The sequence below is a fragment of the Halyomorpha halys genome, unplaced genomic scaffold (genome assembly GCF_000696795.3).
Source record: "Halyomorpha halys isolate HHAL.00 unplaced genomic scaffold, Hhal_1.1 Scaffold541.1, whole genome shotgun sequence".
Classification (NCBI taxonomy): domain Eukaryota; kingdom Metazoa; phylum Arthropoda; class Insecta; order Hemiptera; family Pentatomidae; genus Halyomorpha; species Halyomorpha halys.
In genome coordinates this window covers 457,273-474,722 of record NW_027112673.1, presented here as the reverse complement: position 1 = coordinate 474,722, position 17,450 = coordinate 457,273, and the positions used below count along the sequence as shown (strand labels likewise).

Below are 17,450 nucleotides of genomic sequence, written 5' to 3'. Positions count from 1 at the left end.
GTTGATTATCAATTAGGTTAATGAAATATGATGGATATAAGGTATTTTTCTCGAGCAGCATAAAAGCCTTGTCCGTCAGCTTTATCCCATGGGGTTATCCTTGAGGTTCGATAGAGGTCATGAACAAGATCACGTCAAAAAGGAATCCCAATCACTATCAACCCAATCAATTTGAATAACTTTGGATGCATTATCGGCTCGATACCCCGCCTCTATCCTACCCCATTTTGGATCCAATATCAACTTATGGTCTTTTATTGTTTGCATTTAAACATGATTTTTAGCCATAAATTTCTTTCGGTTGTATGGCCAAGCATATCTTACAATTTTAGAGTTACATTCACAGTTTAGCATTTTGTTATCAATTCCAATATTTTTTTTTATAACTTGGAAAAATTAGAAACTTAATTTACAATAAATGTAAGTGTTTGATAATTACAAACAATTCTGGTTTGAACTAATCACTCCCCACTGCCCCTCATCTCCCCATGCTTCACCACTGTATCATTCACACTTCCTTGATACCCCACGAGTTGCCTCAAAGACTGCGCTGGCTGATTTTAAATACGACCCACATCGTGTAGTTGAAGTAGTTTGTCAGATTACATCACGGGAGGTAATCACTGAAATCTGAGAAACTGGTTCACCTAAATAAGAACGAGAATGTGAATCTACACTTTCCTCCCATTCGTTGCATTCTATAAAGCTCTGTTCTACGGTTATTAGAATTATTGCCTAAGAAATTTCAATATATAATTAATATTTTATATTACGGTGTGATATCTTTTAGTAAATAATTATTAAATTTCCTGTAAACTCGAGTTTCGAAGAATAGTTATGGTTTTTAATCTTTTTTTATCAAAACAAGCCTTTAAATTTCAATGGAGTTCACTTTGAATCCTGGCGGTTCGAATTTCTTTCAAATATAGATATATATATATATTAACTTAAAAGAGGAAACTCTCAATGTGGGGTCTGTGATATATAGTTCTCGATTTAAATAGATAGGGAATACATTAAAATAAAAATAGAAATAGAGATACATAAATATATAGTAAAACCTGTTTCTGAAACCCCAAACTGTATTAGAACCGCGGTTAAAGCCAGAAACCTATTTATGTATTTATATTAATGGCTGTATATAATATATTGTAATATGCTCTTTTTGTGTAAATAGTATATTTTGATGTATAAAGGGTTTTTAATATGTTTTATTTTATGTATCATTTTAATATTCATTTGTTTTGTTTATCCAAAAAGCAAGCTAACCAAGTTTCATTGTTTATAATAACTTCGTGAGTCAAAAAACAGAACCAAGATGGCGGTACGTTGAATCAAGGCCACGTTGAGCAGATTCAAATATCATAAAAACTATTTTAACTCTTCCCATCATAATTGATAATACAGTAAATTAAAGGAAAAATAGAAATCAAGAAATAGTGCAAATGAATAATATTCAGAAAATAAATCATTTGCAAAAATCCCTAACTGTTGTGCAAAAATCGATGTTTACATGTAACCTCAAGGCAGGTTTTGTTTTTGGAGGGAACAAGTCAGTTTATGTGTGGAGAGAGAGGATGAAGCTTCATGAATTTCTGTCCAGCAAGAGTAGGAAGCCATGTTGGACGCCAGAACAATAAGAAAAAAGAAAACACCAGGAATCAACGAAAGAAGATCGTTAGTATATAGAGCTTGGTTAGTTTTGTTATAACTAAATTAGAATATATTTGTAAAACAGATTTAAATTTAATTAATTGAAATTATTGTAAATGCCTGTTCTGATTGTCTAGTAACAACACGCCCTGAGATTAAGAGTCTTTTATATTATTAAATTTGAATAAATTTTATTATCCATTTTATATTAAAGTTCATTAATTAGAACCCAAGTTATTTCTTTCATATTTGAAAAAAGTTTAAAACTATTCAGATTCTTTTTATTTTAATTTTATATTTTTTATAAATTATTACAATATATATAGATATATATGCAGGATGCCCCATAGAAGAGGTATATTGTGGGAGTGGATACTGTACCTTAAGAGAAACAAAAAAGTTCATATGACCCATAATCCAAATCTCAACGGTATGGGATAAAAATCAAATTTTGTGTTTTATGCTGTTATCTGTGGTTTCATTCCATCAAACCAAAATAAAATAACTTTAAAACTCTATTAAAATATGTAAAAGGTATAAAATTAAAGATGAGAAGATTTTCTATAAATCTAAAGGATTGGGTTGGCAATAAAAGAAAATAAGTGTTCCATGACGTGTTGAAAATTAAAGTTTAATATTTCTAAACATTTGTGGACAATCGAAGAAGCTATTACTCTTCAATGTCTAGGTAGTAATTAGCAAGAATCAAAAAACATCTTCATTTATTAGGCTTTAATTTGATGCAAAACAAGGCTACCTTTATTGGGCAATTAACGATGCAGGAAAGCAAAATTTAAAAAAAGATTCAAAACAGAGACTATACTTCGTTAAAAATTGCCTTAGTTTTTATCTAAATTAATAAAATTAATTATTTTTCTAATTTATCATTGATAATTACAAATATTATTTACAGAAACTCCTCAAAAGTAGAACTTTTTATAGAATTACAAAGTGAGGAGCGTCGTGTTGATGACCTTCAGTGATTGGTAAAGAGGTATCTTCTTTAATTTGTCCTTTTTAGTATTTTTTAAATAAATTATTAAAAATTATTGCAATAAATTGTATAGCTACCTAAAGAAATCTTTTATTACTTTTGATCTAACTCTAAAAATTAAGTCGAAAATCAAATTCTGATTTCTATATCATAATTGATTCTCTGGCTGAATAGGGTAGAAATAATAAATGTAATTAAAGAATGCTTTTTATTGTTAAGATAATTAAAATTGTTAACAGTTTTATAAAGTATTTTTAGAAAATATTTCATGAGCTCTCATTTGATCTCTTAAAATTACAATATTTTTGGAGATGAGGGATCATGGAGGAACAACTAGATGTTGCCTACAATGAAAGAATTTCAGTTGAAATTGAAGAAATCATTAAGGGCTTAAATGTTCATGGAGATGAATTAGATGAACATCCACTAGAAAATTAGAAAATTCAGACAGTCTAGACTACATAGTACATTTTTCTGATATTATACACTACATAGAAAATGTATCAAATTGCAATGAACAATCTTGTTGTTCTTGTACTGATATTATTATACCTTAAGTTCTACCACAGTTATTGACCCTATTATCAAGATGGCCAAGAGCAGACTATGCCTTTACAAAGAATTCAATTATCCAGCTTTCACAACTATTACAAGAACATAAGAGGTGTAGATTTGAATGATATACTTATAGCTCAGTAACAAACAATGATGCTCATAAGTGTTAAATCTTTATATTTCCTCGACTACTTGTTATGATTATGAACAATGATTGGCTTCTATATAAGAGAGACAACCTAAGGTTATGATTTTTTATTGCCATAAGCATTCTAATTATAGAAAATTTTTAATTTTAAACACGCACCCTAAAAAAGTTTTCAATCTCATATAACTCCAGACCCAAGAGAGAGCTCAGAGCACATTGTTACTAAAGCAGTAATTTGTGGCGGAGTAGGTCACTGAGCTGTATTTTCCTCAAAAGAAGAATTTAGAAATCTCCTGGCAGGGCAAACCTGCAAAACAGAGATGTTCTGCACAAAATAAAATGTATGGCCCTGTGTCACTCAAAATATAAACTAGAATTTGGTTTTTTGGAGCTTCATGGTGTTTAAATATTAATTTATCAATTATTTTTACTTAAAATTGAAATTGCTGATAAATCAATAAAATATTAATCAGCAAAACCAAATGTTTTTTTTTTCATTAATGCTCTCACAATTACCCTAAGTGGCCACAGGATCTTTAAAGATAATTTTTTATAAAAGTTATATTTGATATGATATATTATGCTGACAATGTTTGTGTTATTTTAACCATTATTTACTATGGATTAACAAAAACACCTAACAATATAATTAGACATTAAGTCATTTTAGGGTTAAAGATAAAAATTACTTTTGTTACAGATTACAGGATTGTTGTGTATTTAAAGTTTTAATATTAATAGATTTGTGAGTTTAATTTTCTTCCTTTTTTTTTCTTATCCTGATCACAGTTATTGAAATTTTTTTTTAAATATGCTTATGAAAATGAGTTTCAGACATGAAGTTTATCTCATATAATACTAATCTTTGACATTATTAGTATTATTTATTGTTGTACTATATTTGGAACTGTGCTGCAAAACATATAGTAAATTTGTTTTGTATTCCTCAACCAACCTGATAATGATCCTTGATTTGAGTTTAGTTTTATTTGTGAAGCAGGAAATTTCTGGGCTACTTTCTTTATATCCAACATTGACCAGGAGGCATAGAAAAAGTGCTCCATAATAGGATATTTGTGCATTGAAGATTGAATTCGGTGTACTTGTCTTTGATGTATGATTTTACTTTTGATTGTTCATGTAGTGTTTGATATGATCTGAAATTGTCCATAACAATCTTTCAAAGAATTTTGGATTGGATTGTTTTTATTTTTTTCTCTTATGCTGCCAAAAATTTTGATTCTTCTTTTAATATTACTGAAGATTACTCAGGTGTAAGAATAACATTTGGAATTCTTTCTGGATTTTCCATGTTCCTTTTTATTGTCTGGTACCCTTTGAACTGGCAGATAATATGTTGATACTCCTTTAATTTTGTTTGATTTCATATAGCTAAGAATATATATGAATTTTATAATAGTATAATTTTAGGGGGGATTATTTTAAGTATCTTGGTACTCACATAATATGAGTGCAGAGTATGAAGTTTAAAAGAGAATACAATTTTTTTTTTAGAATTAGCATATATGTTTCCTAAGTAAGATAAAGGTATCCAATTACACTGTGCAATATAGCTTTAAGATATAAATGTGGATCTTGGTGCACTGTAGTGACAGGTACAAGCAGTGAAGATAAGGTTTTTAAAGATTAACTTAGACAAAAGTAAAAAAGAGAGAGTCAGAGATAATTTACTTTTATTATTTCTAACAAAAAAACAACTATATATTTTTCTATATCATTAGAAATAATCTTCTATTTCATAATAATTCCATTAAAAACTCCCTCAGACAATAAATTAACATTTAATAAAACAATTGAATTTGACAATCACATGAAATGAGGTAGAACATACCATTCTATAACAAGGTGTCATTCATACATTATAATAAGCAATGCATGAAATTTATAAGGGTATATAGAAACTATCTCTAGAATAATAACATTTACCATTTTTTATTTTTTAGAAATAGAAATACATATCGTCATCATGGTTGTTTATAATATATCAATATATTTAATTGATCAAAATATTTGTTTTTAAAATTTTCTTTAAGAAAAATAACTCTACCTTACTTACAAAATATAAATTTTCAACACTAATAAAAACTAAAACTAAAAAGAATTGAATATAAAGAAAAAGATTTTGTAGTTGAAAATTTTCACTTTAATTTAGATAATTTTTAATTTAGTCATGCAAATTGACATATTTTATAGTTGTTTTCTTTATGATGCAGTTATTGAAATTGTCATTTGAGAACACCCCAGTCTTCCTTTATTATATCTGCTGCTTTTTCCCCAATCATATAGCTTGGTGCCATGGTATGAGTTCCAGGAATGGTTGGCATTATTGAAGCATCTGCTACTCTTAGACCAGTCAAACCATGTACTTTTAGTCTTGAGTCAACAACTGACCATTCAGGATTAACTCCCATTCGACAGGTACCGCATTGGTGATGCCATTGTATAGTAATACTTCTTATACCGCATTCCCAATATTCATCAGAACCAAATTCATGTTGTTCACAACCATAAATAGGTTGTGAATAAAGTTTAGCTCCTATACTCTGAAAAATCTTGGTTTTGCCAAACTTTGTAGCAATCCTGGCACCTTCTCTTAATATAGCAACATCATCAGGGTGAGATAAAAAGTTGCTATCAATGACAATTGGATCTAACGGGTTTTTGCTTCTTAGCTTAACATTTCCCCTACTTCTGGGGTACATCATCATCTGAGCTATAGTGAATCCTTCTTTAAAATAAATTGGTTTCCATGTTTTTTCATAAACATCCATACTGATGTTTCTAGTTTTAGGCCAAAAAGCACCACCATCACCAGCTGGCGTTGTTGCTAAAAATATTAGCTCAATGTCAGGCTTGTCGTCTTTAGCATATTTTGTCCGCACGTAACCTAGAGCTTCAGCTATGTTGCAAGAAAATATTCCCTTTTCCCCTCTAAACCACTGAACAAAACTATTTGGAGCCCCTCTTAGTAACTTAGGTATTGTAATACTATCTGTGGTGTTTATAAGGAATGAAACAGCTGTTCCAAGATGTTCTTGCAAATTGTATCCCACTGGAAGATCAGCCACTACTGGAATTCCTATTTTTTTTAAATGATCTGCAGGCCCAATCCCAGAAAGCATCAATATTTTTGGTGAACCAAAAGTTCCAGCCGATAAAATGATCTCATTTTTGGCTCGAACTTTTCTCTTCTTAGAATTTTTTATAAACTTTAATCCATAGACTTTCTTGGAATTGGAATCAATGAGTAAATTTGTAACATAAGCATTTTTAACAATGTGTAAATTGGGTCTTGTTTTTACTGGTAGGAGGTAAGCAGATGCAGCACTTTCTCTTCTAACACCCCGTATAGTTGTTTGGGTTGGTGACAAACCTATCATGGTATTTGGATTATTGTAATCAACGGTATCATAACCCAGTTCCTTTCCAGCTTCCAGAAACATTTTTCCCAGTCTGGTCTGAAAGGGGTATTGTATGTGAACTGGCCCAGTGGTCGAATGATATTTTGAAGCAGCTAATTTTGGTATTGACATGTTTTCAAGTTTTAAGAAGTAAGGTAAAACTTCTTGATATGACCATCCAGGATTACCTTCAAGTCCCCAGCTGTCAAAGTCTGATGGGTGACCTCTGGTATATATCATACCATTGACTAGAGTGGCTCCACCAATACCATTTCCTGAAGGCCAATGACATACTTTATCGACAAGGCCTAAACAAGCATTATCTTCCTTTTCAACATCATAATTAATTGAAAAGTTCCCAAGTAGAGTATATTCATTGACTAAAGGGATATCATTGTATATGTTACCCTCAAGACCAGCTTCAAGTAGTAAAATCTTCCATCGTGGAATTTCTGAAAGCCTGTTAGCTATAGCTGAACCAGCTGGACCAGATCCTACTATTATAAAGTCATACTCTGGTACAATTGGTAGGTTATCTAGGAAAATGTTTTCTCTGAATGGTATTCCTTGTTGAAGGTACAAACGATTTATTTCATCGAGAATGGTCCCTTTTCCCTTGGTAAGCAGAAGACATAGTAGAAATACAGAGTACTCCTTCATTTATTCCACCTGTAAAATGAATGCATTTTTTTTAGGGATAGATATATTAACATTTATTATTAGTAAAATAACAATAAATAAAAAAAAAATAAGAAAGAGATGAACTGTTTTTATTGTCAAATATTATTGATTTGTCACATTTTAGAACAATAATTAATAGTGATCTTAGAAACCTGCATACTAAAAAAAAAGGAAATTAAATCATCGTAAACAAAAACACACAAAATAAAAATAATTAAAATTAAGCTTTTAAAATGAACTCTGATCCAAGCTTGTCCCCACACTTGTGGAGAGTAAGGGACTCCAAGAGCCCCATGTTTCTCTACCAACCACAACACTGGTATTAAATGCGAGTAGAGGTTGGTAAAGATTTAATTAGTCACCAATTATAGATCAACAATTTGTCTCATTTACAAAAAAAATACTTATATTTTATAATTTTAAACCTCACATACTTAAGTATATATTGTTTATTATAGATCTGTATGTTCATGGAATTTTAAGATGAACCCTCTATTTTTTTTCCATATAATCTTTTTTACACCTTGTTGGAACACAAATGGTTATTCCAGAATTTATAATTATAGAGGCTTTAACATTTTATTTTGCCATTTAACATTATTTTTATTTTTGAGCTCTGTCCAATATTGGATTTCACTATTAGTGACTTACGTTGTAATTTAAAATCATGTAAAACCTTCTCATATTTACTGAAATAGTTTATCAGTTTTTTAAATCATTTTATCTTGAATTCATTTTGATTTTATCAATTATTTGATTATTAAAGTTGAAAATTTTGATTTCTCCTCATTTGTTTAACCCTAATCATAAATTTGTATTGCTTCAAATGTTAATAGATATTACTTTCTGATCTTAATTTTTTCTTTCATTAAATTTTCCTTCTTATCTTCATAGCATGTATTAAAAAAAAATAATAATAATTTCAAAGATTTCATATAATTAATTAAATATTTTGAATATTACTTTTTCTATCAAATATGTCATCTGCATAAATAAAATATTGGACTAACTCTGGAAGCAGGTTCCAGTACGGTACAGTTGCTCTAGGAATTATCGTTTTGCATATTTTCTATACCTAGCCCATCCCAGTATTAAATAGGACGGGACTATGACCATCACTCGTGTTGTGGAAGTGAGTTGAACGGTGCTCTTAGGTCAAGAAAAACAAGCCTCTTATTTTTCTATATCATTTTCGACGTAGCTTCTTACGGCGAAAGACAATTAAGTCTATAGTTTTCACATATTGAATGACTTCCCTTCCTATAGATGGAGATAATAATTTCTTGTCCCAACTCTTCTAGAATTCGCTTTTCATTCCAAATTTCTTGGAGCAGGGTTTGAAGGATCTTTTACAATTGATCCCATCTGAATTTAATAATTTCTTGTGAAATGCTGTCAGCACCACCAATTTTACCGAGTTTCAAGCTATCAACTGCCATCTCTACTCCATTCTCTGTGATGTAGTTATCTGTGTCCTCTGAATGATCTATCTTATCTGTACTCTCTTCTATCCAAGTACACAATGTCTGTATGACTGACTTATGCGAATTTTTCTTGCTACTGCTAGAACCTCCTTTCCTAGCAGTAGTAATTTACCGAGATGGATTCTTTATATTTCTGACCTGTTTTACTTGCTTTCCTTTCAGGATCACTGTGTTTCAGAAAAGTTTTGTATTCTCATGGAAGTTGCTATCCGAACTTCCATGAGGCTAAGTTCTATTGTTCTGAATTCTGACCATCATCTATTTTTTTTATCTTTTACGATACTTATCGCATCATCATTTTATCATGCGTAGGTAATGTTTTTCATAGTAAGTCTGATAATTAGTCTTATTATTGTTTACTATATATTTTTCCAGGCATCTTTCTTTTTTTTCACTCTTCGAGCTACCTCTGCAATCCACCATCTTGTCCTCTTGCTACTGGGAGTAATGTTCTTTTTACTACAGATCTCAGTTTAGCTCGTAGAATACAGTTCTTGACATTCTGCAACACAGTATTCAGGTCTTGGTTCTTCAAACTCACTTCTTGGGAAATTACATGTAATTATTTCTTTTCTACCCGTGGAAGCACTATTTCAAGTCGGTTGTATTGTTTAGGGTCTTCTTGTGCATGGTAGTAAGATTTTTCTGTCTGCCACTAGTAACTGGTAATACATGTATAAATGTATCTATTTTTTTTTTCTGGTCCTCTGATTTTCTTAATATCTGTAAATAAATTTCATATTTTTTTCCTTTAGGCAAAATAATATACAAAACCTCCTTGCATGACCGTTGATCTAGTAACATCAGTTCTTTACATAGTACTGCATTCCTGACCCTTCGTGGGTGTAACAGTACAGATTTATTTTTTATAATGCTACTCTCTTCCATGTGCTTGGAATATTGCCTTCTGAATATTTTTATGAATAAAATAAAAAATAAAAAATGAATGCCCATTAATAGATCATTTATAAAACAGAACTCGATTAATTTTGGTCTATCATTATTTTTAACAGGTTCTCTTTCCCTTAGACCCATCACTAATTTTCTGTTTTGACTGCTAGCATCGTTCACGACTTTCTGGAGATCCTCGTAGAATTGCTCCTTATCTCTTACTATGCTATCATCTGTAGGAGCTTAAATTTCATTAATAGTCACATTCCTTTTTGTGAAATTGATATTAGTAAAGATGATTCGGGAAGATATTGCTTCCCAATGGCGAATTTCGACAGAGAGGGAATCCTTGCATATTATACCTAAACCTTCCTTTTCTCTTCAAATATTGTAACTAGAATACAGCATAGTATATCTATCTGCCAGTCGTCTTGTACCAGATTCGTTCCTTTTTCTTCTTACTCAAATCCAGGATGTCTACATTATATGTATGAGCGCTGAGTTCTGCTTCTTTTCTTTATATTCCACGAGGCCAATCTTAAGTCATTTTTACTGCTGAGTCGTTTCCATAAAGTCCACCCAGATCCAAAGCTAGTATTATTTCTTTAATTAGTCATTACTGCTAGAGGATGGATATTCAAAGCAATATCCTCGGGACTACTATGGCCCCCGATTATTTAATCCACCTACCTCGAATCAGGAAAATTGATTCTGAGGTGAATAATGTAAATTACCTTAATATCAGAATTAGGTATTGAGTACTGTACTGAATGTGTGTAGTGTACTAAACTCAGATAGCCTGAAGAGCGTTAATCCATGAACCTTGCATAGAAGCTAACCCTGAGGGACTTTTTTTTTTTATAATTCGGTTTATTTCATCTAGTATCAAGGAAAAACTCAGGGCATATAAAAAAAAATGTTCTTCATGGTGGAAGGTATATCATTAACAAATAATAAGGCTGTAAATCATTACGCCATTTATAATCTTCCCATAATTATTATTACATTCCCCCATCCAGCTTCTCAGGTTCCATTGCTTTATCCTCAGAATCTAATATACGTCATCAATTAATACAAACTGTCGAGTAATTTTAACTGACGTAAAAACACAATTTATTGGGTATAAATACTCTATTAGATTTTTGTTCATTTAAAACGTCATTAATCCGATTTTTTTTAAGCTCTATTACTTAGACAGTTGTACATACATATAGTTTATATTATAGATTCTCTATATACTATCATATTATATCAATATAGATTTAAGATTTTCTTTTAACCTGCAATGTTTTGTATTTAGAATCATTATAAAACGCGAAACAACTGTTGAAGAAAAAAAAACTTGGAATAAAAACACTTTACGTTCGATTGATATATTATTATTTTTATTTTTCTTCTACATTGAAATTAAATTGTCTTCCATTTGGTTAAATAGCGTCATAGTAAAATATTTTCGGCAACCTTCCATATGAGAATCAAATCTTTAAATGTATTTTTTTTTTTTTACTTAAGAATCCATTGATAGAAATATATTTGCAATTACCTTCAGACACGTAAAATTTTAAGCTATTTTTACTATACTAAGTGTGATGAAGGCCTACAACTCAGGCTGAAATGTCAGAATATAGTATATTGTATATTTTACATATAGTTTGTATAAACTACCACATTATTAGAATAAATTAGGAATATATATATATTTTAACTTGCTATTTGAATTAATAAAAATTACAGTATTTACAATCAATATAATCTGTAAGGCAACAGTTGGAAAATAAACTTGGAATAAAAAATACTCTGGGTCTGGTTGTTTACTTCTTTTTTTTTAATGGTGCATCTATATTGATATTGCGTTGCCTTCGATTTGGTTATTTCGGTTTTATAGTTACACGTTGTGGACACCCTTGCAGATGAGAATTAAATCTGTTTTAAATGTAATTTACGAAAATAAATTATATTATTATACGTGATAAAATAACTATAAGTTTTATTTATTATATTATATATAAGAGTTTACAAAGCGGCAAAGGATTGATGAAAAGTTTGGCAAGATCCTAGGACAACCGAAGAAGGCCGACCCTGTTACATGATGAGCTAAGGTGAACGACCTTAACATTAAGGCGGCTTTAAAACATTTTCGAATGTTAACAAAGTTATATAAAAAATACAGCAATAGTTTAAATTAAAATCTTTACTAATATGTAGTTACAAATATTCTGTATAATCGTTGTGTTATGGTTACTTTCCGAATTTTCTTGGAATTCATTAGCAAAGAAGATTTAATATTTTCATAAATGGGAGGAGTATTAAATCAGATTTTCAAGTCGATAAAATGGTTAATTGGATCGTTAACTATCTAATAATCGGATCGGATAAAATAACAAATATTTATTTATGTTTATGATTATCTACGAAATGTTGAAAATGACCATTTTATTATATATTTTTTTGCAAGTGTTTCCAATATTTAGTATTTTTGTGAAAGTACCTATTAAATTGATTTTTAACCTTATTTATGAAATTTTTCATAAATTAAAATATTTTATAATGTACACTACTTAAACTATTTTATTTTCACCTTTACACTGAATATTTTTTAGAATAGTGACAAGTTCTGAAATTTTTATTTTTATATCTATGCTGACAAGACTGCCCTTTGGATATATTCGATGAATTTGGATATTTTAAATTAGATTTGGATATATGCTTTTAAAACCCACTTATCTTTGAACCTATTCCCATTAATTTTATTTGCTATATTTGACGTTTTTATATTTTTGATTTATATTCTGAAAAGTTATTGGGTTATTCCAGAATGCTTTTCATTAAACAAACATGGACTATTTTTCTTTCAATAATTTTATGCATAGGTGGTGGTAAACCCCACGGCCTTGGAAAGAATTAATAGTGAAATTGCTCATCATTGCTCAAGCAATAAGCATTGATCTATATAAACAATAAGCATTGATCTATGCAAACAATAAGCATTAAATATCCGATTTAAAGAGATTCTTAACAATTTTTTAGTTATATGTGTTCTAAATAGGTTTGATAATAATGTCTTGGAAATTTCGTGAAAATATTGTAACCCAATATTTTTTTCTGATTTAATATTTTTTTATAAAAGTGAAAAGTTCCGAAAAAATCATAAGCTTGTCGTTTAATATTCAATCGTACTGTCCAGTTAAAATTACTTTTTCATTTATATCTATATATTCAATCATGTTACAACTCAATTTTATTTATAACATAAGAAATGAAACCTGAAATGACGATAAAAAACAGAAATATTTAGAATTGAAATCTAATGATGTTTGTGAACAACCAAAAGAGTTTGAATATTCTACTACTGGCCGGCTGCCTATTTATGAAATTAAACAAGGGTATAAATAATATTTTACAATAATTATACGACATACATGAGTTGTTCCAACTCGTTATAATAAACTTAATACGATTAAAAAAAAAATAATATAAAAAAACTAAAGCTTCGTTGTAGAGACATCTCAGAGAATTCTGTCAGAAAAAAAATGTAGTTATCCCATTAAATGATGGTTTAGACGACATATTTGTAGAATGCTATGTTCATTCATTAAATTAAAAATTTTTGTTGTTTAATTATTCGGACAAAGTACCACAGATTAAATCACGATGCATAGTATACTTATTGTAAAATATTACTAGAACAATTGTTAAATATAATAGTAATACTTGTATATTTCTAAAATATAATACTTTACCGGTATTTATACGTTATTATTTATTTTTTTATTAAAAATTAAAGGACGTATATGTACGAAATATATGAAATTGATACATCTCATGCAAATGCGAACAATTAAAAAGTTTAGATTTCAAATATCTTCTTTTTTTTTTAATAACATAATTTTGAAACAAACTTAAAATTTTAAATTAAGAATACGAGGGGAGAAAAAGGAATTTTTGATAAAATATAAATTAAATTATTATATACATTATATATATGTGCAAATATAATATGACTATATATATTAAAGTATTTTATTATTATATTTTTTTAAACATTAAAATAGTGCAAAAATACGTACTGAGGGAAAGATAATCCACAATGGCAATACTGACTCCTCCGGACCAGAACTGGTTCTCTGCTGGACGGAACGCATCTCCCCACCAAACCTTATTCTGAAGGAAATCTTTAACAAATAGAATATTCATTGTAACAACTGCACTCTTCTTTATGTATTTTTTGTTAATGATCTAAAGTAAGGACTATATTAGAGTGATTTCAACATATAGCTTATAATCTAAATTCCTACTTCAACTTTTATGACTTAAACTGATTTTTTTTTTTTACTTCAGATAAATCTTATATTCTTTCAAGGACCTCAATCCAAACTAATATATTAATAAATCGGACTACAAATAAACTATAAGGTGATTGGAAGTTACTTATATCAATAGTAAATCGCGACACTAATTCCAAAACTTCCGAACTACATACGTTTTAAACTATAATTTGGAGCAACTAAGGTCGTGATATAATGGTTTTAGTTGTGCTTGAAATTATTAAATTGTTGACAGACCTTCAAAAATGTACAGTTCTATGTTAACGTGTTTATTTGAAACTGATAGATTTATTTATTGATAGATATTACAATCTGCCACACAGTTGTGGGCAATAGGTAATATTGATGAATGATCTCATACATACTAAAATAAAAAAAAATAAAATAAATAAGTAAAAAAAAAAAATGAAATAAAATAAAATAAAAAAACTCTCTTAAAATATATACAAACAAAAGAATAGACAAGTGGACATAATCAGACTATCTGTATGAAAAATAAATAAATAAAATAACATAATGATAAAATAATATATACAATATTATTTGAAACTAGGAAGAAAATGAAGTTCATAATGGAATGCTTAAAGCTGATCATCTTCCTAATGGATCTACAAAAATTGGTCCTAGTCAAACTTTTAATTAAAAGTTGAAACCTTCTAAAGTTTACCTCTCGTTTAAGTGCTGATTCATCGGGGATCTGTTTGGAATTTCACAACTTGAAACGTGTGAAAATCGGCTGAGTTTTGTAAGTTTTCGAATTTTGAGGTACAAAAAAAAAACATTTCAAAGTGCTTGAAGATGTGGTTCCACAATGTTTATAATCAATAACTATAATAATAATGATTGTATTCATTACTACCGAATAGAAATATAGTAAAACAGTAATAATAATCATCTCTGAGTTCACTATATTTGTATTTACATTAGGTAAACCTTATTTATTTTTAAAAAGGTGTATTATTGTTGTTAATTGTTCAATCCAAACTAATGGATTTCTAAATCGGAAAACTACTAAAATATAATTTGATTCTATGTTACTTATATTATAAGATTAATACCATACGCTGAAGACAAGACAGTCTAACTAAATATGAGGAGTTTTCTATTGAAAGTTAACATATTCACTTCTAAAAAGTGAACATTTTTTGACAATTTTAAATTCTGCACCAAAAACTTATTCAGTTTATTTAAGAATGTTAATTATTGCTTGTTAAATGGGTACTACAAATCAATATTTTCAATAAACATTTACCCCCATTTTCTAAAAGTAGATATATTGACTTTTGATCAGAAAACATATTTTGACATTGTAGTTATGTGGTTTTGAATTAAAGTCGACGTAATATTTTTTTTGTTAGAGAGCACACTGAAATTTTTAAACTTTATTCACCCTTGATATTATTATTTTTATAAATGAAATAAAAAAAACCGTGCGACTAAATAAAATAGAAAGAAAATATATAGGATTTGAATAAACAACTAATGTTAATTTATTTATATATATATATAATTTATCTTATTTAATTCAATACTTTAATATAATCATTTCAAAATACCATGGAATTCTTGTGGTGTACCTGCAATACCTCAAGGCTCCAATCTAGAGAACCTCTGGTGCGAGAAATGTACATTAACAAATTTAAACACAAGTTCTTTCGACTCTATTTCTAAACTGAAGCTGTTGATCAGTGTGAATTGAAATTAGTTTGGAAGAAAAGATTCAACTCGAATTAAAATTCTGTTGATCAACTATAATCAACTTCACACGTTTGAAATGCGCCATTAAAAGCCCTTGGATTAAACAAGATATATTCATTTTAAAAAAATCGAAAAAAATTATACAATGTTATTTGGTCCCATATTTGAAGAAATATTGACGTATTTGTAGTCATGAATTATTGATAATGCACATTTAAAATTTTTCACATCAATAGTGCAAACAATGAGATATATTGAACAATTGTTGAGCTAACTGAAAAATTAACACCCATTATTTGAATTAATATATATATTTTTTATGTTAAATAACCATACAATGGTGTTATTTATATATTTCTTCACGATTTGAAGTTTAGATAATCGATAATTTGGTTTATAGTTGAGTTGTTTTTTTCTTGTTTTTTTTTTACTGCTCTAATAGACTTAAAGAAACGGTAGTTTCTTCTTTAAAAAAATTATGGTGCTTTCACTTACCACTCACATACGATACCAAATTTTGTGTAGATTGGTGACTTCCTGTTGAAATTATTACTATTTTTGTAATTTTCGAAATTAAGAACTAATTTTTTTTTATTTTTCTGTTTCTATAATATTAGTATTTTAGGGTTTCTCGGGGAGTAACTTAACGTATATGGAATTTACTCCTGCCAAAGATACTACATTTTAGCAAAATATAAAGAAACTGAAATCCAATCGAAAGGATCGGGTTGTCTTGGCTTTGCCCATTATAATCGAATATTTCTATTTTTCTCTTTTTATCCTTAGGTTATTCACCAAGTTTTTAATATTTTTTATTTATCTTTTGTTTATTAACTAGCAATGAGAAATGTCTATTTTTTTTTCAAATAAGCAAAATTAAAGCTACTTGACAAGATTTTAAAAAAATTCATTATTTAAGCTGCCTGACTATTTAAATGAAAATAAGACCTAGCTGATATTAAAACCATTTAATTCTACATTGACTTGGATCGCTTAATTAAAATCGTTAGGTCGTCAATATCGTTCGCGAAAATCGAAAAAATTTGAAAATCTATTTTGCAAAGTGTCACTTCCGTTCAGTCGATTTTATCTAAAGTTGCTGTCACATCTCAGGCATATATTTTTAGCTAGGCTGTTGACAGACACAAATACACAAACTCATACACTCCATTTTGCGAAACTAGGTTTATTTAACGATCTTGGAAAATAAGAATTAGATTTTTCAACAGAAATAAATGTTTTGAGCTCCCATGAGTACAGAAATCCTAGTCTTGTAAACGTTTCTGTGTGTCCGTGTTCGTTTCTATCAACAATCTAATTCAAAAAACAAAAATAGTAAGAAAGCGAAACTGCCACCTTTAGAATCTATTTTTCACATTTCTTCGATTTTGGCTAAAACGACTGTAACGATTTTGATTAAACTAGCCATGTCAATTTATAATTAAATGGTTTATAGTACCAGATAAATCTTACCAGCATCGAAATATTCTGACAGGGCTTAAATAACGATTTTTTCAATACCTTTAATTTTGCTTATTTGAAAAAATAATTCTCATTGTTATTAATTTTTTTTAATACATACATTTATGACTTTAATAT

The 17,450-nt window shown here is 28.9% G+C and overlaps 1 protein-coding gene across 2 annotated transcripts in view; it reads right to left on the bottom strand.

Moving 5' to 3' along the window:
* Positions 1 to 5,027: 5,027 nt before the first annotated feature.
* Positions 5,028 to 17,450, bottom strand: part of LOC106684081 (glucose dehydrogenase [FAD, quinone]) — a 13,875-nt gene continuing 1,452 nt past the window's right edge. For both annotated transcript variants that reach the window (XM_014425943.3, XM_014425944.3), the window contains exons 2-3: positions 13,896 to 14,000; positions 5,028 to 7,441 (exon numbers count right to left, since the gene is read on the bottom strand). In XM_014425943.3, coding sequence (XP_014281429.1) covers positions 5,597 to 7,432 — 1,836 coding nt within the window. In that variant the 5' untranslated portion in view covers positions 7,433 to 7,441; positions 13,896 to 14,000 and the 3' untranslated portion in view covers positions 5,028 to 5,596. The remainder of the gene's footprint in view (positions 7,442 to 13,895; positions 14,001 to 17,450) is intronic.